The following is a 24,125-nucleotide window of genomic DNA, read 5'->3' as shown; positions in this document are numbered from 1 at the left end:
TCTCTCCAACATACAGGTGCGTAGCTTAATAGGTATTACCTTATGTACATTTGCATGTCAACACAGACTAACCACAAGGATAACCAAACTAAGAGGAGACATTCTGCTAAGGTTGGAGTAATGAGATTGGCTACTGTAGTTACAATGGGAGATGAAGACCTCCATGGTCCATGGTTGTGAAGGGGGAACTTTCCCATGGTACTGAATATACAGCTAACTGCCAAAATAAAGCTATGAGTTAATTAAGCAATTAACATCCCATCATGCTTAGGGCCATTTATAAAAATGCCCAATTGCCCATTATTTTGGCAACCATGGGTAGAAGAGATCTCAGTGACTTTGAAAGAGAGATCTCAAAAGAGGAGGTGTGTGTGTGTGTGTGTCTGTCTGTCTGTCTGTCACCAGATATCAACCCAATTGAACGCTTCTGGGAGATTCTGGAGCGGTACCTGAGATAAGGTTTTCCACCACCATCACCAAAACACCAATTGATGGGAGTTTCTCGTGGAAGAATGGTGTCGCATCCCTCCAATAGAGTTCCAGACACTTGTAGAATCTATGCTAAGGCACATTAAAGCTGTACAGGCAGCTTGTGGTGGCCCAACGCCCTATTAAGACGCTTTATGTTGGCGTTTCCTTTATTTTGGCAGCTACCTGTATCATCTTAGTGTGGGGGCCCTGACTATCTCAGCATCAGGTCCAAGCTGTGAAGAGTGTGAGGAGGACTGAGGCTAATTTATCTCTACATAAAACTTCACAGGCACTTCAATGGGACTTCTACATACTGAGGGTGAGGTGGTGGGTATACCCATGTAACCACTCGGCAGTTGAATAAGATATCTCGGTACGAGCTTACTCCAGGGCACACTGTTAGGTAAGTGCCTTGATAATGCCTTGTAATGCCTTATAATGACCTACAAAATAAGGCCTTGAAAATACCTTAAAATTAAACTAAGGCATTGAAAATGCCATGTAATAGCATGAAAGAAGGTTGCAAACAGAAGGCAGAACCGCTACCAACGGGTTTCTCCTCCTTATACATGGGGATAATGAAAGTTAGAGATCTTTTCAAACTTCTGCAAGCTAAACATTTCGCTACACCCGCAATAACATCTGCTAAATACGTGTATGTGACCAATACAAATGTGATGATTCTCTCTTTCTGTTTATTTACCAACCATTCAAAACAATAACTTTATCCTTTAGTGTTACAAAATAAACAGGGCTATATTTGGTCAACTTGAAAGTTGTTCTTTCACATTTTATATAGCTGGGATTTTTTCTCCCAAAAGTCTACAAAACAAGGGGCATTAAATTACGACTTGTAATTGTAAATAGAATAGCTAATTAAACAAAATCAAAATTTGAAGCCAAAGAAAGATGAAATAAAAGGCAACCAGGTAGAAAGCCAAAACTCCTCCTCCATATTTTCCATGTCCTGATTAGTCTTCAAATAAATAAATAAATGTGGATAAATTATACAAAAATATTTTTAACTTCAGATTTTAACTTTATAAGGCCTTCATAGAACTTGACCCCCGAGATTCCATTCCACAGAAACTATAGTTGTCAAACTAATCCGTTATGGGATATATTTAAGGCAAAATCTACTGTATGATGCAATGAAACAATAACATTGCTCTCCACATATTTAGTGAGCATAACTGTAAACTTTGATAACTCCTTTCAAATCTTGTCTGGTGGTTTTAAGCTTGTATTTTCTCCTGATGTCAACACTCATCATCTTCCTCACTATCCCATAAAGTGTACTTAATGGTGTCCATCAAGGGTCCAGGTCATTATCTCCTCTTCCTCCAAATATCCACACAATCTTCCTTTACCACTCTTCTTAGCAGTCCCACCCAGCGTTAAGTGTGAAGTTGTTTGTGAAGGACAGTGTGTTTAGTGTTGGGTTGGTAGTCTGGCCCTTGGTCTCGGTCATGCTCTGGGTACATGGTGCGGAAGGTCAGGTTGATACGAGGCCCTCGGTCGTGGTACTCTTTGGCCACTGAATGCTGTTGAGGACACAAAAGCAAATAATAGTTATGTGTATTAGAGTGAGTTCACTGAACTGCGTTAGTCAAGTACCTCCACTATGTTGTTTTTCTGTTTTACCACCATCACTTTAAGGAGCCTTCCCATAGCGGAGTTATTAAGTCGAGAGGCAAAACGCACATGCACAGCTCACACACACAAGACAGACAGACAGACAGACAGTAAGATCAGTCCTTTGTCCCACTACTCCTTGGCCTTGTATCAGAGACTCTCCCTCACACTCTCTCTTACAGACAGACACAGACAGGACAGACAGACTGACACACACCCACTCTGTGCATGTCTTACTAGTGACTTGGCAGACGTAGTCTCACTTCTCACCTCCAAGCTTCAACTAAAATCAGATACACTGTTCGTTGTTTATCTAAAAACTGTCACCAGGGAACGAGTCTTGGCGAAGACAAACGCTCAGTCCGGATTTAGACGGGGAGAGTTACCACAGTGGTTACACAACAAGATCTACACCCCAGTCTAAATATTTAGTGTCCGTTTCAAACGGATGGTGAATTAACTAGGCGCTGGGTTTTTGTGAAAAGTAGCTTGATTAAGTGGGGGCAAGGTGGGGGCCAGACTAAGAATTCTCTGGGATGGGACTCCTGCCAGATGTTGCCATAAAACGCAGCTGACCTTTTTGTCTCAACACGTTTCTCTCTTTGTCTCTTTAAATTAAGGACTGGGCCTTTAAAGTGGCGCTTCTCTAGGGTCCAGTGTCGGGGCCAGGAAACTACGGCAACTGACTGTGGAGCAGGAGAGAGAGAACACGGGGTCCAGCAGGATGGGAAGATTACACTGTCTGACAGGATAAATGGCTCCTACCGTCTTAGTGACGGAGGCAGGCAGTCCGGCGGTGTGATCTGACCCGAAGACACACACATACACACAATCGTCCACATATACTTTTACCCACACACACACACACACACACACCTATGATATCCACAGATGAACACACCCATGTGCGCACTTACACACACACACACACACACATATTCGTCCCTGAGAGCAAATAAATTGCTTTCATTAAATCTCTGGTTTTTCCTTCCTCCTGCTCCCTATCAATCGCTCCGTCTGGCTGTCAATCTGTCTGTCTGGGAACTCTCTTACTTTACTTTCCATCACACAGCATTCTTTGTGTATAATAGGGAAACACCATAACAGTAACAGTCATAAATATGTGCAGTTTGTTATGGTGGCTAGGGTTATAAACAGCAGAGACACTGTGTTCTATCGTTTCAGGTCACTGGAAGTGTGTGTGTTTGGTGGAGGTAGTCCGGACACATTCACACACTTACTTGCTTACCGACACACACACACCCCCACTCTCTCTCCTAAGAAATCCTTGTCTGATAGAAAAGCTCAGAACCACAGAGACAGACATAATGTTCTTTACTTTAGAAAGTCTTTGCTGTTGTCTGATAACTCATAACCCACTAGGACTAAAGCCTGTTATCACATACCATATGATTAGAGAGCAACACGCACGGTCGGCTCACTGGGTTTTGTTGTTCCTGGCAAGGTCGATAAAGCGTAAGATTTTGAATACCGAAACACTTCTATTGGTGTTTCTCAACCTTTTTGCACCAGGGACCAGCAAGCTACATGTATGGTCTTTCATTCTTGGGGGACCATGATCTATGGATGAACATGAGCTTTATAGCTAGCTAACTCAATTGCCAATGTGTATTTGTTAAATGGTGAATAAGAAATATCCCTAATAAATATAAACTCACTTTTACGTTGATGTGTGTACCTTGTTGATGAAATTAAATAAATAAGATATACACTACTGGTCAAAAGTTTTAGAACACCTACTCATTCAAGGGTTTTTCTTTATTATTACTATTTTCTACATTGTAGAATAATAGTGAAGACATCAAAACTATGAAATAACACATATGGAATCATGTAGTAACCAAAAAAGTCCCACTAAGCCCAAACCAGATAGGATGGCATATCGCTGCAGAATGCTGTGGTAGCCATGCTGGTTAAGTGGACCTTGAATTCTAAATAAAATCACAGACAGTGTTACCAGCAAAGCACCCCAACACCATAACACCTCCTCCTCCATGCTTTACGGTGGGAAATACACATGCGGAGATCATCCGTTCACCCACACCGCTTCTCACAAAGACACGGCGGTTGGAACCAAAAATCTCCAATTTGGACTCCAGACCAAAGGACACATTTCCACCAGTCTAATGTCCATTGCTCGTGTTTCTTGGCCCAAGCAAGTATCTTCTTCTTACTGGTGTCCTTTAGTAGTGATTTCTTTGCAGCAATTCGACCACAAAGGCCTGATTCACACAGTCTCCTCTGAACAGTTGAAGTTGAGATGTCTGTTACTTGAACTCTGTGAAGCATTTATTTGGGCTGCAATCTGAGGTGCAGTTAACACTAATGAACTTATCCTCTGCAGCAGAGGTAACTCTGGGTCTTCCATTCCTGTGGCGGTCGTCATGAGAGCCAGTTTCATCCGAGCGCTTAATTGGTTTTGCGACTGCACTTCAATAAACTTTAAAAGTTCTTGACATTTTCCGTATTGACTGACCTTCATGTCTTAAAGTAATGATGGACTGTCATTTCTCTTTGCTGATATGAGCTGTTCTTGCCATAATATGGACTTGGTCTTTTACCAAATAGGGCTATCTTCTGTATACCACCCCTACCTTGTCACAACACAACTGATTGGCTCAAACGCATTAAGGAGGAAATAAATTCTTTAATAAAAACTTTTAACAAGGCACACCTGTTAATTGAAATGCATTCCAGGTGACTACCTCATGAAGCTGGTTGAGAGAATGCCAAGAGTGTGCAAAGCTGTCATCAAGGCAAATAAATTGTGTTTGACCAGATACAATGCTATTTTACAGTAAACTAAATTGACAACAAACTTTCAGCACGCTTATAGAGAAGGACATTCAACAAGCACAGCACTTACACAAATGACTGATGATTGGCTGAGATAAATTTATGATAAAAAGATTGTGGGGGCTGTTTTGTTAGACTTCAGTGAGGCTTTTCACATTATCGATCATCGTCTGCTGCTGGAAAAACGTATGTGTTATGGCTTTACTCCACCTGCTATATTGTGGAAGAGTTACCTGTCTAACAGAACACAGAGGGTGTTCTTTAATGGAAGCCTCTCCAACATAATCCAGGTAGAATCAGGAATTCCCCAGGGCAGCTGTCTAGGCCCATTACTTTTTTCAATCTTTACTAATGATATGCCACTGGCTTTGAGTAAAGCTAGAGTGTCTATGTATGCGGATGACTCAACACTATACATGTCAGCTACTACAGTGACTGAAAAGACTGCAACACTTAACAAAGAGTTGCAGTTAGTTTCAGAGTGGGTGGCAAGGAATAAATTAGTCATAAATATTTCTAAAACTAAAAGCATTGTATTTGGGACAAATCATTCACTAAACCCTAAACCTCAACTAAATCTTGTAATAAATAATGTGGAAATTGAGCAAGTTGAGGTGACTAAACTGCTTGGAGTAACCCTGGATTGTAAACTGTCATGGTCAAAACATATTGATACAACAGTAGCTAAGATGGGGAGAAGTATGTCCATAATAAAGTGCTGCTCTACCTTCTTAACAGCACTATCAACAAGGCAGGTCCTACAGGCCCTAGTTTTGTCGCACCTGGACTACTGTTCAGTCGTGTGGTCAGGTGCCACAAGAAAGGACTTATGAAAATTGCAATTGGATCAGAACAGGGCAGCACGGCTGGCCCTTGGATGTACACAGAGAGCTAATATTAATAATATGCATGTCAATCTCTCCTGGCTCAAAGTGGAGGAGAGATTGACTTCATCACTACTTGTATTTATGAGAGGTATTGACATGTTGAATCCACCAAGCTGTTTGTTTGAACTACTGGCACACATCTCGGACACCCATGCATACCCCACAAGACATGCCACCAGAGGTCTCTTCACAGTCCCCAAGTCCAGAACAGACTATGGGAGACGCACAGTACTACATAGAGCCATGACTACATGGAACTCTATTCCACATCAGGTAACTGATGCAAGTAGTACAATTAGATTTAGAAAACAGATTTTTAAAAACACCTTATGGAACAGCGGAGACTGTGAAGCAACACAAACATAGGTACAGACACATGCATACACACACAATAACATACGCACTATACACACATACACATGGATTTTGTACTGTAGATGATATGTGGTAGTGGTGGAGTAGGGGCCTGAGGGCACACAGTGTGTTGTGAAATCTGTGAATGTATTGTAATGTTTTTAAAATTGTATGAACTGCCTTAATTTTGCTGGACCCCAGGAAGAGTAGCTGCCTTGGCAGCAGCTAATGGGGATCCATAATAAATACAAATACAAAAGGGTGGCTACTTTGAAGAATCTCAAATATAAAATATATTTTGATTTGTTTAACACTTTTTTGGTTACTACATTATTCCATATGTGATATTTCATAGTTTAGATGTCTTCACTATTATTCTACAATGTAGAAAATAGTAAAAATAAAGAAAAACCCTGGAATGAGTAGGTGTGTCCAAACTTTTGACTGGTACTGTATGCTTTTTTTTTTTGTGATAGATGGGTCGTGTTCATTAGGCACCAAATCAAAGAAAGTGGACTGAAACAGGGAGGGACTACCTGGACTTATCCAATAAGTAACACTCACTTTTGTTTTCTGTTTTTAAATGTTTTCCATTGCGTGCCCTAATGAACACGACCCTGGTGTTGTTGGGGCGTGTCCCTGTGTTTGATTGGCCGGGCAAACCTGCCAGTCATCCTGTGTGGGACATAAAAGTAACTGCTAAAATAATGGAAACACTTGAGTAAATGAGGGATACAAATGATATTGAAAGCAGGTGCTTCCACACAGGTGTGGTTCCTGAGAGTTTTAAGCAATTAACATCCCATCATGCTTTGGGTCATGTATAAATACTTTGGCTACCATGGTTATGTCCACATAAGATGACAATGCTCCCATCCACAGGGCATTAGTGGTCTGGTCACAATGGTTTAATGAGCATGAAAACAACGTTAACCATATGCCATGGCCGTCTAAGTCACCAGATTTCAACCCAATTTAACACTTATGGGAGATTCTGGAGCGGCGCCTGAGACAGCGTTTTCCACCACCATCAATCAAAACACCAAATTATGTAATTTCTAGTGGAAGAATGGTGTCGCATCCCTCCAATAGAGTACCAGACACTTGTAGAGTCTATGCCAAGGCGCATTGAAGCTGTTCTGTCAGCCCCTGGTGGCCCAACACCCTATTAAGACACTTTATTTTGGTGTTTCCTTTATTTTGGCAGTTACCTGTATATGGTGTTGTTAGGGTGTGTCCCTGTGTTTGATTGGCCGGGCTTACCTGCCAGTCATCCTGAGTGGCTCCTTCCATCATCAGGAGAGTGCCGTGAGTCAGAGGGATCCGCAGCCTCTCCACATACGTGTAGTCTCCGTTCTCCTCCTGACACAGACACACAGGGCAATAAAAAGCCACCAACTGAGTCTAGGGTACAAACTGTAACACCACATATCACATCTGTATACTTACACAACTAGCACAGTTAATCTACATTATATGATGGATGAGCGTTACCACCTAGTTAGAAAGTAGTTGGTTATAAACACAGATATACCCACATTGAAAAAGACTATAGAATACTATGGTATACAGTGCATTCGGAAAGTATTCAGACCCCTTGACTTTTTCCACATTTTGTTACGTTACAGTTTTTTCCCATTTTCAATCTACACACAATACCCTATAATGACGAAGCAAAAACTGGTTTTTAGACATTTTATAAAAATAAATATATATATATGAAATATTACATTTACATAAGTATTCAGACCCTCCACTCAGTACTTTGTTGAACCACCTTTGGAAGCGATACAGCCTCTAGTCTTCTTGGGTATGACGTTAGAAGCTTGGCACACCTGTATTTGTGGAGTTTCTCAGATTATTCTCTGCAGATCCTCTCAAGCTCTGACAGGTTGGATGGGGAGCATCGCTGCACAGCTATTTTCAGGTCTCTCCAGAAATGTTCGATCGGGTTCAAGCCCGGACTCTGGCTGGGCCACTCAAGGACATTCAGAGACTTGTCCCGAAGCCACTCCTGCATTGTCTTGGCTGTGTGCTTAGGGTCGTTGTCCTGTTAGAAGGTGAACCTTCGCCCCAGTCTGATGTCCTGAGCACTAAGGAGTAGGTTTTCATCAAGGATCTCTCTGTACTTTGCTCCGTTCATCTTTCCCTCAATCCTGACTAGTCTCCCAGTCCCTGCCACTGAAAAACATCCCCACAGCATGATGCTGCCACCACCATGCTTCACCGTAGGGATGGTGCCAGGTTTTCTCCAGACGTGACGTTTGGCATTCAGGCCAAAGAGTTCAATCTTGGTTTCATCAGACATGGTCTGAGAGTCTTTAGGTGCCTTTTGGCAAACTCTAAGCGGGCTGTAATGTGCTTTTTACTGAGGAATGCTTCCGTCTGGCCACTCTACCATAAAGTCCTGATTGGTGGAGTGCTGGAGAGATGGTTGTCGTTCTTGAAGGTTCTCCCATCTCCACAGAGGAACTTTTGAGCTCTGTCAGAGTGACCATCGGGTTCTTGGTCACATCCCTGATCAAGGCCCTTCTCCCCCAATTGCTCAGTTTGGCCAGGCGGCCAGCTCTAGGAAGAGTCTTGGTGGTTCCAAACTTCTTCCATTTAAGAATGATGGAGGCCACTGTGTTCTTGGGGACCTTCAATGCTGCAGACATTTTTTGGTACCCTTCCCCAGATCTGTGCCTCGACACAATCCTGTCTTGGAGCTCTATGGACAATTCCTTCGACCTCATGGCTTGGTTTTTGCTCTGACATGCACTGTCAACTGTGGGACCTTATATAGACAGGTGTGTTATATAGACACATTCTGAATACTTTCAGAATGCACTGTAAATACTATAGTATTCACTGTAGTGTTCTTGCAGACTTTACTGTAGTATTCACTGTAGTGTTCTTGCAGACTAAAGACTTAAGTCCGCAAAAACACTACAGTTAATACTGTAGTATTTACTGTAGTACTTACAGTAGTATACTGTACTTCTGTAGTATTTACAGTTAACTATAGTATACATACTATAGTAAAAGAACTGTAGTATACTGTAGTATTTACTGTAGTGTTTTTGCACACATTACTGTAGTATTTACTATAGTGTTTTTGTTTTATCTTTGACATTGAAGTGGAGGCTTTCTCCTTGAGGAAACCTAGTAAAATAGCAAATGTTTCATAACTTGTAGGTAGAACTGGTGTCTTAACGGCTAGTTCAGAGCTTCTGCTATTTTCTATAACCTGTAGGGAACACAATATATGGTCTATACTTGGCATGTAGGTTTCTCAATTATGGGTGTCACGAATTGGGATATGCGGGAGGGGAATGGGCAGGGTACTGTATATGGAAATTAAATACTGTAGTATTTATTATAGTTTTTTAAAAAGTGTAGTGTTTTTGCAGACATTACTGTAGTATTTACTGTTTTTTTGCAGATACTACTGTGGTTTCTAATATAGTATTCTACAAGTATACTACAACAAGCTATAGTTAGTACTACACATGATCGAGGGATACTACAGTGTGTAGTATAGTATTCTACAGTATACTACACAATTCTATAGTAAGCACTACACAATCAAGGGATACTACAGTGTGTAATTGTATATTATTCTACAGTATACTACAGTTTACTACATCATTCTCAGTGGTGGAATATGTACCCAATTGTCATCCTTGAGTAAAAGTAAAGATACCTTAATAGAAAATGTACTCAAGTAAAAGTCACCCAGTAAAATACTATTTGAGTAAAAGTCTAAAAGTATTTGGTTTTAAATATACTTAAGTATCAAAATTAAAAGTATAAATAATCTCAAATATTATATTAAGCAAACCAGACGGCACCATTTTCTAGTTTAAAAAAAATATGTACGGATAGTTAGGGGCACACTCCAACACTAATAATTTACAAACAAAGCATATGTGTTTAGTGAGTCCAGCAGATCATCAGTAGGGATGACCAGGGATGTTCTCTTGATAAGTGTGTGATTGGACCATTTTCCTGTCCTGCTAAACTTTCAAAATTTAACGAGTACTTTTGGGTGTCAGGGAAAATGTATGGAGCAAAAAGTACATTATTTTCTTTAAGAATGCAGTGAAGTAAAAGTAGTCAAAAATACTTTAGTACTTTACACCACTGATAATTCTATACTAAATACTGTAGTATTCTATAGTAAACTGTAGTATTTTTTCATGTGGGTAATAACATTGTATGAACAAGACTATGGCTAACTGTCCAGATTTAGGCCACGGTAATCTATGGGAAACTACTCTCATACAGGTTTTTTTCTGGTTCATAAAAGGGGCTAAATCGCAGGGGGCGTGGCAATGAGCGTGGTCGGCGCAGCGACATTTTTGAAAACATTTTAGAGGCCCCCATCTTGGTGGTGTAGAGAAAGTATTGCATTTTTAAGCCAATTTCATGCAATTATACACATCCATGCAGCTGAGAGAAAATGTTGCATTTAAAGCTAGTTTTGTGCAATTCTATGCCATGGCTAATAGCGTGTTCTTTTGCTCAAACATAAAATTAATACTGCTAAATTGTTTTTGCCATTTTTGGTTCTCGTGACTGTCTAGCTTTTATTTTGGTGATTGTTAGTTCTTAAAGATGATATTACTTTTAAAAAATATAGGTCCATAATCTTTTCTACATACTTTATATCTAGTTTTAAGAACATAGGCCTACTGGTAAAATCAACATATGGGGTATTTCGGGGGGGTACTCCAAACAGAGCAAAACCTCATCCCTACACGATTGTAACCCATCCCTCTGTCTCTCCTCCAGTCTAATAGGCATAGGCAGCTTGTGGAGGCTGAACACCCTCATGTCCCCCAGGCTGAGGGAGGCGATGATGGGCCTTATATTCCCCCCATCTCTCCCATCCCACCTCCCTCCCTTCCTTCCTACCTCCCTCCCCCATGATCCCAGTCTTACCGGTGCGGGCTGCTTGCGGAGGCTGAACACCCTCATGTCCCCCAGGCTGAGGGAGGCGATGGTGGGCCGGGTGCCCAGCGCGGCCTCGTCATCACTGTGCCAGCCGATGCTGTCTTTGCAGTTCCTGTACAGGTTACACATCAGCGAGTTGAAACAGTGGCCACTCGCCTTCTCTATGGCGCAGCGCAGGGTGACCAGCAACGGGTGCCACTGAGGGAGGGAGAGAAGGGCGAAGAATGAGAAAAAGAGAGAGGGAGGTTATGTACCGCGGCTCACGTTAGATGCTTATAGTGCTTTTTTACAGTGTTTCACCATGTCTACAGTATTATTTATATGCTTAGCATTTCTTAGGGAAGTAGTAGGTTTAGGGAATCAGTATATAGATAAGCTCTTGTGTTAGCAGTACTAGCGTACACATTGGCAGAGAAAGAGAGTAAAAGGGAGAACAAGGAAAAGGTCAACTGACGTAGAGCGAAAGCAAGAGTCCGAGAGAAATGGTAAGAGACTGAGCAAAAGTGCATTGTGGTTGAGATAAAGGGGAAATACATGAGTAAAATGATCACATCTTTTTTACAAGCAGACTCAATGCTCATTCAATTCAGTTCCACTATCCTCTCATGCGGCAGAGGTGTATATATCATACCTGTGTGTTGGCCTCCATAGTAGAGTGGGCGTACGTGTAAGGCAGTTCTCCATACCAGCAGGTTAACCTGGGCTCCTCATAGGCCTCACCTATACAACACACAGTGGCATTACAGTTACACTACATGAATAATCTGTGTTCTTGGATAGTATAGTGATATAAGCACATTTTCTGTACATACACAGGTGCAGGCGTACACACACACACACACACACACACAATCACTTACTGTAGTGCATGCACATTGCACAGACACAGACACATGGACACACACACAAATTAGTTGATTTAATAGAGCTGGGCGGCCAGAAACAAGTAAACAATCTCTAAATTGGTACTGTATTTGGGTCAAGGCAATTTGACAAAGAGGCGAAATCATGACTAGTTGGAGCTCTAGCAGGAACCAGAATAATAGTCTAGTAATATAAAGTATAATACATATGGACAGTAAACAACAAAACTGTAATTTCAGGTCCCAGTAACTTCATTGTAATGGTGATGTATACACACATATATATATATATATATATATATATATATATATATATATATATATATATATTTAATTGTAAGTTTTACTTGATTTCTTGAGCAATTAGCAGAAAACATCCTCATCATTTGCATCCATATTTGACAGTGTGTGGGCTACTTAATGTGGTCATGGGCTAAGTGCCTTCCACGGCTTTGTTTTACTCCAAGGGCGACATTTTCATGGTGCAAAAGATTTAAAACTATTTTGCACCGTGAAATAGTCACCCCAAATGAGGGAAACCTGCAGTTCCCAGGTCATCTTTATAAAACCTTGCTCCATCGCTCTTTTCTATGGAAGCAAGCACTAATACATTTCTCATTTGGGGGCATAAAAGAAAACAGGCTCAAAGCCAAAACGTCATTCCACTGGTCCCCGAGTTGAGACTTCACAGTTCATACATTAGGCCCAAAGCAAATATTTAGACATGATTTCATTTATTATAGCTAAACCCAAACCTTTCACTGTACCCATAAAAAGATGATATCAGGACAAGGATAAACAAAACTCTAGTCAGTCATGGGCAGCGTCCCAAATGGCACCCTATTCCGTTTACAGTGCACTACTTTTGACCAGGGCCCATAGGGTTCCAGTAGCGCTGCGTGGGTAAAATCATTGGGGAAGCCAAGCCAGGAGGAAAAAAAGCCATATTACAACCTATGTGTTGTGATAATTGCATTGTTTGCTCTATTACCCGTTAGTTCATACACCACCGTGATATATATACTGAACAAAAATATAAACGCAACATGCAACAATTTCAACGATTTTACTGAGTTATGATTAAGATAAGAGAATCTATCAATTGAAATAAATAAATTAGGCCCTAATCTATGGATTAAACATGACTGGGCAGGGGCGCAGCTATGGGGGGGGCTGGGAGGGCATAGGCCCACCCACTTGATTTAGAACCACGGAGAGTTACCGCAAGTCGCAAAAAATCAGGAGCTGCCGCAACTAACGTCATTCAACTTAAAGATACTGAAAACAAAACTTCAGCTAAATATCAAGTGGCTGTCCATGGTACTGATTTCAAATCAAATATGTGTGTGTGTGTGTGTGCAAGCAAGTAGAAAAAAAACATGTTGACTCACCCTACTTGTAGACTGAGGAACGCCAATGCCATCGTCCTCTCTTTCAAGTTAACAAAACAGTCTATGACTGTGTATACAGTAGCCTACACGCTTTTAGTTTTTGTTGTCCTAGACTAGGCTACCTGGCTAAAAGGCTTGCTTGCTAGCCTAACTTACTTTCATGGGTAACGATGAGCCAGCTAGTTAACGTTAGCCTACTATGTACATCTAGCTACATTTTGAACTTCCATCCTTTCAAGGCAGGGAAACAATGTATGAATTTATGGTTGGATAAAGTCCACAAGTCCAAATCCCTATCTCCATCCATGGCTAATTTACGAAGTACAGATTTTTGCTAGCTAGCTAGCCACCGGAGGACAACGACACAACGAAATGCAACAATTCACGTTTTTTCTGTCAATGCCGTTTTGCTTTTGATGTTATTGGTGTGAAGCCAAATCCAAACTGGCTTCCCTTGACACTTTCATTTGGTGCACCAGGACCATTCAAAGTTGAGCTCACTCAGTTCAGCTCAACGCTGATTGGCAATTCTTTTATATTTTCTTTATCAAGGGAGGCCAAATGCTCGCTGGCTTCCATTGCTATTGAATTCAATGCTATGGGCAGCAACAATGTTATACTCTTTTTGACCAGACAGCATCAGATAGATGGACTACACATACTGTGACAGAGGGGCGCAGTTACGCTCACTGATGTTTTCTCCGGTGAGATACATTCAGCCACTTGCAAATTGAAGGACAATTATGAAACACAGAGACTAAATCAATTATTTTATACTTCATATTTTTTTCTTGGTCTAATTTTTTGGGAAGCCTAGCCCAAAGGCTGGCAGATGGCGATAAAGAGTCATTTCCATCTTAGCTTCATTGTATGCAGCCGGCAATATACTCGTATCCCGTGGACCAGTTCGTACCTAAAACGTTCTACTTACAACATTCATGGGCCCAGTGTATTTCAGTTGGTAGAGCATGGCGTTTGCAACACCAGGGTTGTGGGTTCGATTCCCATGGGGGGGCCAGTATGAAAATGTATGCACTCACTAACTGTAAGTCGCTCTGGATAAGAGCGTCTGCTAAAATGATTAAAATGTAAATGCTAATCACATTAGCCATGTTAGTTCAACCGTCCCTTATACGGGACACCGATCCCGTAGAGGTTAACTAGATTTAATGGCGAGAAGGTGGGGGAAAAAATGGGAAAATATGCATACTTTCTTTATGAAACACAATTTTCCACCACCATGCAAAAGTGGCTGTTGCGTAAAAAAATTGTGTTCATGAAGAAAGAATGCATATTTTCCTATTTTTTCCCGCCTTCTCGCCATTAAATCTAGTTAACCTCTACGGGATCGGTGTCCCGTATAAGGGACGGTTGAACTAACATGTGCTAATATGATTAGCATGAATGTTGTAAGTAACAGCAATATTTCCAGGACATAGACATGTCTTATATGGGCAGAAAGCTTAAATTCTTGTTAATCTAACTGCACTGTCCAATTTACAGTAGCTATTACAGTGAATAAATACCATGCTATTGTTTGAGGAGAGTGCACAACAACAAAAATCTTATCACGGCAACTGGTTTGATGCATTCACCTCTGAAGGTAAATAATGTACTTACATTCAGTAATCTTGCTCTGATTTGTCATCCTAAGGGTCCCAGAGATAAAATGCAGCATAGTTTTGTTTGATAAAATCCATTATTATATTCAAATGTAGGAACTGTGTTCTACAGTTTGAACCCCTGCTGTCTCTGGCTCCACACCCACCCCGCCCGGCCATCTAGATGTGTGAAAGTTAGTGTATAAGCTAATGATCCATCATGTATGACATTCCTGGTAGTGTGTAAACTTACATTTTGTATTACCATATCATTTTTGTATGTTCTCTATAGTTATGTACTTGAAAATGTATCAATTGACCAATTCGGCACATTTGGGCAGACTTGATACAAAATAGTCCAGTATTGCAATGCTTCAATGGATCAATCTGAAACTTTGCACACACACAACGCTGCCATCTAGTGGCCAAATTTCAATTGCGCCTAAACTGCAATACTATATTGTAGCCTTTCTCTAGCATTTCAAAGAAGGAACAAAAAAATTAATAGAAAACGCATGTTTTTTTGTTTGTATTATCTTTTACCAGATCTAATGTGTTATATATTATCCTACATTAATTTCACATTTCCAAATACTTCAAAGTGTTTCCTTTCAAATGGTATCAAGAATATGCATATCCTTGCTTCAGGCAGTTAGATTTGGGTATGTCATTTTAGGCGAAAATTGAAAAAAAAGCTACGATCCTTATGAGGTTAAGGAGGAAATCGACGCCTTGGCAGCCTGAATGGAGAATGTTTTAGGTACGAACCGGTCCACAGGGGATACGAATGTATTGCCAGCTGCATACAATGCGTTTGGATGGTAAGACAAAACCATCAATACCAGATCAATATCGCCATCTGCCAGCCTTCGGATTATTGGCCTCCACTTTAAGGCTCTGGTCAAAAGTAGTGCACTCTTTAGGGAATAGGGCGCTATTTGGGACACAGCCTTAGTCATGTAGAGCCTATTTAGAGTCTTGCTTGTGTAGGAAAAAGTGAGTCAATGTGCAGCAAGGCTATAAAGAGGAGTGGGTGTGTGTGTGTAGCAGTAGAACCCCTCCCCTATTTATTTTGAGTCACGCGCCTCCTTCGTGTTGTTGTCGTCTGCTACTGTGTCTTGCTCAATGAGAGACAGATGGGAAATCTGATGCAACTTCAATCAGGGCTGGGTTCCAATTCAACTTAAATGGTCTTTCCTTGTTTCCTTGTCTCTTTTCCTTCCGTGACCTATCATTGGAGAAGACTTGTCCTGATCCAGTCCTTCCGTCTTGTGGTCACAAAGGGAAGGAACCAAGGAATGGTGGGTAAAGGCCGCTATGTAGATAGCTATGGTTTTGGTAGGGCAATGATTAGCATGTTAGCTTGAGAATAGGAAGGGTTGTCGAGATTGAATCCCGGGTCAGCTGCACAGGGATGGTCGCTCTTACATTGGTACCAAACGTTCCATGACAATAACATTCTAATTGGGAGAAACTTCCAATGCCAACATGGCACCCATAAAAAAAATCAGTTTGCTCACCTCTGTAGGCTATATGTACAGTATGGCTGTGTGGTCTACCCTGGGAGACATGATTGTCGACCTACCCTGTCTGTAGTTAGTCTTCTGAGACCAAGGCAGCTCTGCTAGCAGTTTACTGAAGGCCCAGTCAGCCTCCTCTGGTGGCAGGAACCCAGGGATCAGCCTCAGTCTGAGGCGGGAAGAGAATTGTTGAAGGGGGAAGCAGACGGGTGAAGTGGGTGGAAGGCAGTAGCTGACATAGAGATTCTGGGTTGTGTTCAGTAGACACAAATGGAAGGAAACGGTCCAAAATAGAGAGGTATGATCTGAACTTGTCCCCCCCCCAAAAAAAAAATGCCATTGTGAAACGTTTTGCTACGGTGTTCCCCTAATGAACAGGACCCTGTTGTATTTTATATGGTTGAATCAATGTCTATTGGACCTCCTTATGCATTAGATTATAAAACTCACCTTGACACTCCTGATGGGCCATGGCTGATCTCATAATCACCGCCCATTCTGAGAAACAGGAAAGGGTGCATGTGTAAAGAATTGTTGTTATACTTCCACATTTTTCATTTTGGTTGTTTTAATGATGGAGTGGAGTAGATGATTGTTTGATCAAGTTACTCACTCCATCACCTTCTCTGTAGGGACATCTCTGACTGGCTGAGCAATGGAAAGGGAAAGAAAGGAGAGGAGAGAGAAAGAAGGGAAACTTATTAGTTGATCCTTGTTAGCCCAAGGCTGATTTAATCTCTCGTCAATGGCGACACCTCTTTCTCAAGAACTTCCTCGCTTGGAAAATATCTATTAATAATACAATAAAGTCCAACTTTTTTTTTTTTTTAACCTTAGCAGGCTGTTGATACTCAAACATCCGCTGTCCCACTCCCCGACCTGCAGGTGGTGGATTGGCACTTGGTTTCACAACACTGCTGGGATTGGGAATTGCTCCTGCCAAAGAAAAATGTATATGCCACCATATGACCATTTAAAAACATGCCTATTACCATGGATGGAACTTCTCAAAATTACAGTACAAGAGTTGGGCTTGTATTCACAAAGTGTCTCAGAGTAGGAGAGCTGATCTAGGATCACACCCCACCACCCATATAATCTTTCTTAATCATTACCATCTGAAAGGTAGTAAAAACCGATCCTAGAGCAGCCTATTCTGAATCGCTTTGTGAATATAGGCCCTGGTCTAATTTAGTCAGCATGGCAGAGAGAAAACCTGTTGGACGTGGTTGTTTGGGCAGTGGTTTGGCCCAAGAGCCCTGGACCCTGGCACGCTGACGTTTATCCGACATCACCTCGAGATGAGGACCACGATTAGAGGTCGAAACTGGTTGAAACAAGCAGTCACTTTTAGTCTGCATATACTGCCACCCAGAGGCCAACTTTGTAACAACATCAATCTGCATGTTCTCTGAAGCTAGCAAGCTGGTTGTTCATTTGAAAAGACATGGAGAATTCTGTTCCAATAACACAATTTAGAATAAAAATGCATAGCATAAATCGCATGATTCTATCAGCTACCTAGCTAACGTTACAAGATAGCAACCTAACCGAATAGCACAGTGGCTAGCATGGTGGCCACCCATTTGGAGTTCATAGCTAGCTACTTACTAACTTACAGCTTGAGTGAAATGTATCACTAGATCAGTACATGGACTATGAAGGTCTCCAACATATTTTGGTATTAAATATCACCTTATTGCTTGTTGTTACTTGCCAAGAGGATTAGAACAAATTAAAACCGAGCTATCTACTTACCAAATTTGACAGCTCTATCCTGTGTTACTTGAAAAAAGTCCGCCTGGAACTTCAACCAAATTGAATGGTTCCTATTTACTAACGCAATCTAAACGGTCCAACAATTTTACAGTGTAGTCCCAGAATAATAATAATTATCCAATTCAAGCTGCAAATGTTATATCATAAATATCACATATATATATTAGTGCAAATGTAACCCCATGTCTTGTGTCATCCACCTTTTCCCCATCTTAATGTGACATTGCGAGGCTGTTGCTCAGTAGGTTGGTTCATATGTCCATCAATCAATCAATCAATCAATTTTATTTTATATAGCCCTTCTTACATCAGCTAATATCTCGAAGTGCTGTACAGAAACCCAGCCTAAAACCCCAAACAGCTAGTAATGCAGGTGTAGAAGCACGGCATCAGATATGGAAATGTCCCAGATGCAGTGCTTGACTTGAACTGAAATGGGTGTCGATACTCAATTTGGGTGCCGGTACTGTTTATATTTAGGTGCAGGAGCTCCATTATACTTTTGAGATAATATTCTATAAGAGGATCAGGAACTCAAGCAGTAGAACATTTTAGGTGCTGGTACTCAGATCCGGTGAGCTCCTGCCCAAGTCAAGCACTGCCCAGATGTCTCTCCAATCTGTCTCCACTCAGATCTCAGGTTTCACTGAGATCAAATTGTATTTGTCACATGCTTCGTAAACAACAGGTGTAGACTAACAGTGAAATGCTTACTTAAGGGCCCTTCCCATCAATTCAGAGTGACAAAAACATTTAAGAATAGAAAAATAATACCACAAGGAATAAATAGAAAAATAATCACACAAGGAATAAATACAAAATTAGTAACGATAACTTGGCTACATACACGGGGTACCAGTACCGAGTTGATGTGATTGGCTATCAAGTACCTGAACACCCAGAGGTTTACTCTGAGTAACCAGAGAGCTATACGGGTACAAAGACCTACTCAAATTCAATAGCTCAGCAGCTAAAATAAAAGGTCTACATTAATTTTCCGAAAAGAATAATGAGCCACCTCCTTTTTCTGTTTGGATGTTGTATGTAGAAAAAGCTTACAGAATGGATTTAGTACAATTTATTTATTTAATTAATATTATTTAATGTATCTGCCTACCACTGCTTTGTTTAGTGTAACGTGTTATTTAATTTGTATATTACAGTGTTGACTAATTTGTTTTAAACTAAAGCAATAAAAAGGTGGGAAAACACACAAAATCTGTCATGGCAAGGTTGTTGAAATGCTCAGAACGTCAACTGACTATTTAATTGTTGATTCCCCCACCCCTTTTTGTTTATTAAATACTTTGGGGTCAGGAAAGTTCACTTTTCCACAAATCCTATTGGCTTCTAGCGTCTTTCTTATTTTACTGGAGGAGCCCTTTAAATGAAATAGTTTTGTGAACCTCTTCCCCATCCAAAACCCTGTTCTATACCATATCAACCACCTTTTCAACCCTGCAAACTCATGCTCTCCTGCAGCCTCATCTTTGCAGTGTAATCGTTTCTCAAATTTTCTAAAGAAAAAGATTGACACCGTCAGTCACATGCAGCGCCCCACAGGGGTCAGCGTTGGGGGCTATCTTGTTTTTAAACATGCTATGCTCCCTCTTGGTCAAATCCTCAGAGATTATAACATCAACTTCCACTGCTATGTTGACGATACCCAGGTTTACATTAACACCAAACCGGACACCATCTCTGCCCTAGAAAAACTCAGCAGCTGCCTAGAGGACATCAGGGCAAGGACAAAAGAGAACTTCCTCTAGTTGAACAGTAGCAAGACTAATGCTATGCTTTTTGGGACACCCGAGCAGGTCATCTGTGCTGGAAACATCTGCCCTACAATCAACGCCCAGGCCATGCACCTGTCCTCTGTCATCTCCAACCTAGGAGTCATGTTTGATCCTTCTCTGTTCTTCGATGCCCACATAAAACAAACATGTAAAACGTAATTTTTCCATCTTAAAAACATAGCCCGGGTCATACCATCACTCTCCCAGCCAGATGCAGAGAAACTCATCCACACCCTCATCTTCTCTCGGATCGACTACGGCAATGCGCTGTTTAGGGGCCTCCCAGCCAAATCACTACAGAGGCTCCAACTAATCCAGAACAGTGCTGCTAGGGTCCTGGCCAGACCACATCACCCCGATCCTGGCCCAACTCCACTGGCTACCGGTCAACTACAGGATCGACTTCAAAATTCTCATGCTTGTATTTAAAGCCTTGAATGAAATCTGCTCCACTTACGTCAAATTTGATTTGATTTGATCAGCGACATCATCTCAAGCAGCGAGCCACCTCACACTTTCCGCTCCAGCCACTCCCTACTGCTTCAAGTCTTCAAGACACTTCTCAGAACTATGGGGGACCGAGCCTTCTGCTCCCTTGCCTATGGAATGCTCTCTGACCATCTGAGAGCCGCTCCATCACTCAGAACTTTTAAAACAGGCCTTAAAACCCACTTCTACAGACTGTCTTTTTCAAAGTCCTAGTCCCAATCTAAAATGTTTTTAGCACCTAGCCCACTATTGATTAACACCCAGCATCATAACATGTAACCTCCTCTGTTGTAATGGTGAGAGGTTAGCATGTCTTGGGGGTATGATATTCGTGCATCACGAATCACTCAGGACTATCCGTAATCATGGTAGCATCCACATGAATGTAGAAGTGTTTAGAAACATATTATATTCTTATTTACAATAAAAGTGACTACAAAATGACACAATACATTATTTACCATTAATTTCTATTGGGAACAAAAACTTTTCTGGTTGAAAACGGCCTATGTGGTATTGATATGAGTCAGAAACATTTATTCTAGTGTCAAAATGTACTACAAAGTGTAAATAGGTTCATTTTGGTCATAAAGTCAGTCTCGTCCTAAACAGAGCTTTGCGAGATAATTAGGAAAAAAAGGTATGTCATGGAATGAAGGGTACATAACAGTTTTCCTTGGAATGGGTTTATTTAAATCTTGCCCACATGCCCACAGCTAGCAGCACCCAATTAATCATCAATTTGGAGCGCTCTGCACATGACCCGATCGTAATGCCCAGCACACTGACCATAGTAAATTTAGTTTCACTTTGGATATCCATATGGGGCTAGTTAGGGAGCATCAGTAAATTACACAATGTGTACATGGGACAATATACTGTAGCTCAAAATGTAAATGACTTAAAAACCTCAAACCAACTATAAATTGTAGAAGTTCATACACAAATATGAGATATCTGTACAATGCTGAGAGCCCGTACTGCAGTATTCAATGTCAGCAGAACTAACCTTGATGACTCATGCCGCACGACCAGTACAAGGCAAGCAGGTATGAGCTCCACAAAACCATTAGGGCTGCAAAAAGACAATACAGACTCAAACTTGAATTGATGTTTGACAACTCAGACTCGCGTCACATGTGGCAAGAACTACAGACTATAACAGACTACAAAGGAAAATCCAGCTGTGCAGTGCCCACTGAAGCCTCCGACCCAAATGAGCTTAACACATTTTATGCTTGCTTCAAGGCAGACAATACCAAGCCATCCAGGAAGACTCTCGCTGCACCGGAAGACCAGGTTCTTTCTCTCTCCGAGGCTGACATGAGGAAAACTCTCAAGAGTGAATTCTCACAAAGCCGCCACCCAGATGGCACCCCTAGCTTCATCCTCAGAGTGTGTGCTGACCCATGGCAGGCGTCTTCTCGGACATCTTCAACCTGTCCCTCTCCCTGGCTGTAGTCCCCACCTGCTTTAAGGAGACCACCATCGTCCCAGTGCCCAAGAAAAACAAAGTGACATACCCAAATGACTATCGCCCTTTCACGCTCACCTCGGTCATCATGAAGTGCTTCAAGAGGTTGGTCATGGCCCACATCAAGGCCAGCATCCCAGGCACACTGGACCCACTCCAATCTGCCTACCGCTCCAACAGATCCACGGAAGATGCCATTTCCATCACTGTTCACACAACCGTAACATACACTACATGACCAAAAGTATGTGGACACCTGCTCATCGAACATCTCATTCCAAAATCATGGGCATTAACATGGAGTTGGTCCCCTGTTTGCTGCTATAACAGCCTCCACTCTTCCGGGAAGGCTTTCCACTAGATGTTGGAACATTGCTGCTTGGACTTGCTTCCATTCAGCCACAAGAGCATTATCCCAAAGGTGTTCGATGGGGTTGAGGTCAGTGCCCTGTGCAGGCCAGTCAAGTTCTTCCACACCGATCTCGACAAACCGTTTCTGTATGGACCTCGCTTTGTGCACGTGGGCATAGTCATGCTGAAACAGGAAAGGGCCTTCCCCAAACTGTTGCCACAAAGTTGGAAGCACAGAATCGTCTAGAATGTCATTGCATGATGTAGTGTTAAGATTTCCCTTCACTGGAAATAAAGGGCCAAGCCCGAACCATGAAAAACAGCCCCAGACCATTATTCCTCCTCCACCAAACTTTACAGTTGGCACTATGCATTCGGGTATCCGCCAAACCCAGATTCGTCCATCAGACTGCCAGATGGTGAAGCGTGATTCACCACTCCAGAGAACGCATTTCCACTGCTCCAGAGTCCAATGGCGGCGAGCTTTACACCACTCTAGCCGACGCTTGGCATTGCACATGGTGATCTTAGGCTTGTGTGTGGCTGCTAGGCCATGGAAACCCATTTCATGAAGCTCCCGACGAACAGTTATTGTGCTGACGTTGCTTCCAGAGGCAGTTTGGAACTCTGTAGTGAGTGTTGCAACCGAGGACAGACCATTTTTACGTGCTACGCGCTTCAGCACTCGGCGGTCAGGTTCTGTGAGCTTGTGTGGCCTACCACTTCGCGGCTGAGCCGTTGTTGCTTCTAGACGTTTACACTTCACAATAACAGCACTTACAGTTGACCGGGGCAGCTCTAGCAGGGCAGAAATTTGACGAACTTACTTGTTGGAAAGGTGGCATCCTATGACAGTGCCATGTTGAAAGTCACTGAGCTCTTCAGTAAGGTCATTCTACTGCCAATGTTTGTCTATGGAGATTGCATGGCTGTGTGCTCGATTTTATACACCTGTCAGCAACGGGTGTGCCTTAAAGAGCTGAATCCACTAATTTGAAGGGATGTCCACATACTTTTGTCTATATAGTGTATCTGGACAAGAGGAACACCTATGTGAGAATGCTGTTCACTGACTACAGTTCAGCATTCAACACTATTTATTGTTCCCTCCAAGGTCGTCACCAAGCTCAGAGCCCTGGGTTTGGACACCACCCTGGCATGCGACCCTGGGTCCTCTCCAAATATTACTGCTGCACCATCGAGTGTCCTGACCGATTGCATCACGGCCTGGTACGGGGATTGCTCCGTCCACAACCACAAGGCCCCACAGCGGGTGGGGAAGACGGCCCAGTAAGTCACCAGGACCGTACTTCCACTCATCCAGGACATCTACTCGAAACGGTGCTGAGGAAGGCATGGAGCATCAAAGACCCCACACACGAACTGTTCTCTCCCTTACAATCGGGCAGACTATCGGAGCATGAGGTCGGATACCAACAGGCTCAGAGACTCTCCACACAACATCACTGCTGCTACCAGACTCCCATTATACTGCTCAATTTACACTTGTCCCCACATCCCCCCAATAAGTGTAAATATTGTACTTTAAATTGTGCCTTATTGTATTATACTAATGCTAAAATGTTTATTATTTTCCACTGCCATTTACTTCACATTCGTATAATTTACTATTTCTTATTGTTGCATTGTCGAGAAGGAACCTGCAAGTAAGCATTTAGTTAGACGATGAATACCATGCGCATCCCATGTAGGGAATAGGGTGCTATTTGGGATACACCTTACCATTAAGGAACAGCTG

General features: G+C 42.0%; 1 protein-coding gene across 1 annotated transcript; it reads right to left on the bottom strand.

Annotated features, from left to right (window-relative positions):
* Positions 1-1,146: 1,146 nt before the first annotated feature.
* LOC121532127 (alpha-ketoglutarate-dependent dioxygenase alkB homolog 3) lies at positions 1,147-18,272 on the bottom strand. Its single transcript, XM_041837842.1, has 10 exons — positions 18,236-18,272; positions 17,694-17,804; positions 17,310-17,413; positions 17,091-17,125; positions 16,928-16,975; positions 16,543-16,646; positions 11,734-11,822; positions 11,091-11,300; positions 7,428-7,526; positions 1,147-2,015 (listed from the first exon to the last, which is right to left on the bottom strand). Exons 2-10 carry the CDS (start codon positions 17,767-17,769, stop codon positions 1,869-1,871), a joined length of 912 nt encoding a protein of 303 aa, XP_041693776.1. The 5' UTR covers positions 17,770-17,804; positions 18,236-18,272; the 3' UTR covers positions 1,147-1,868.
* Positions 18,273-24,125: the final 5,853 nt, after the last annotated feature.

Source organism: Coregonus clupeaformis, chromosome 19 (assembly GCF_020615455.1).
Source record: "Coregonus clupeaformis isolate EN_2021a chromosome 19, ASM2061545v1, whole genome shotgun sequence".
NCBI classification, from domain to species: Eukaryota; Metazoa; Chordata; class Actinopteri; order Salmoniformes; family Salmonidae; genus Coregonus; species Coregonus clupeaformis.
Note: the sequence above shows the minus strand (reverse complement) of the source record. Positions and strands in the feature narration are given on the sequence as shown.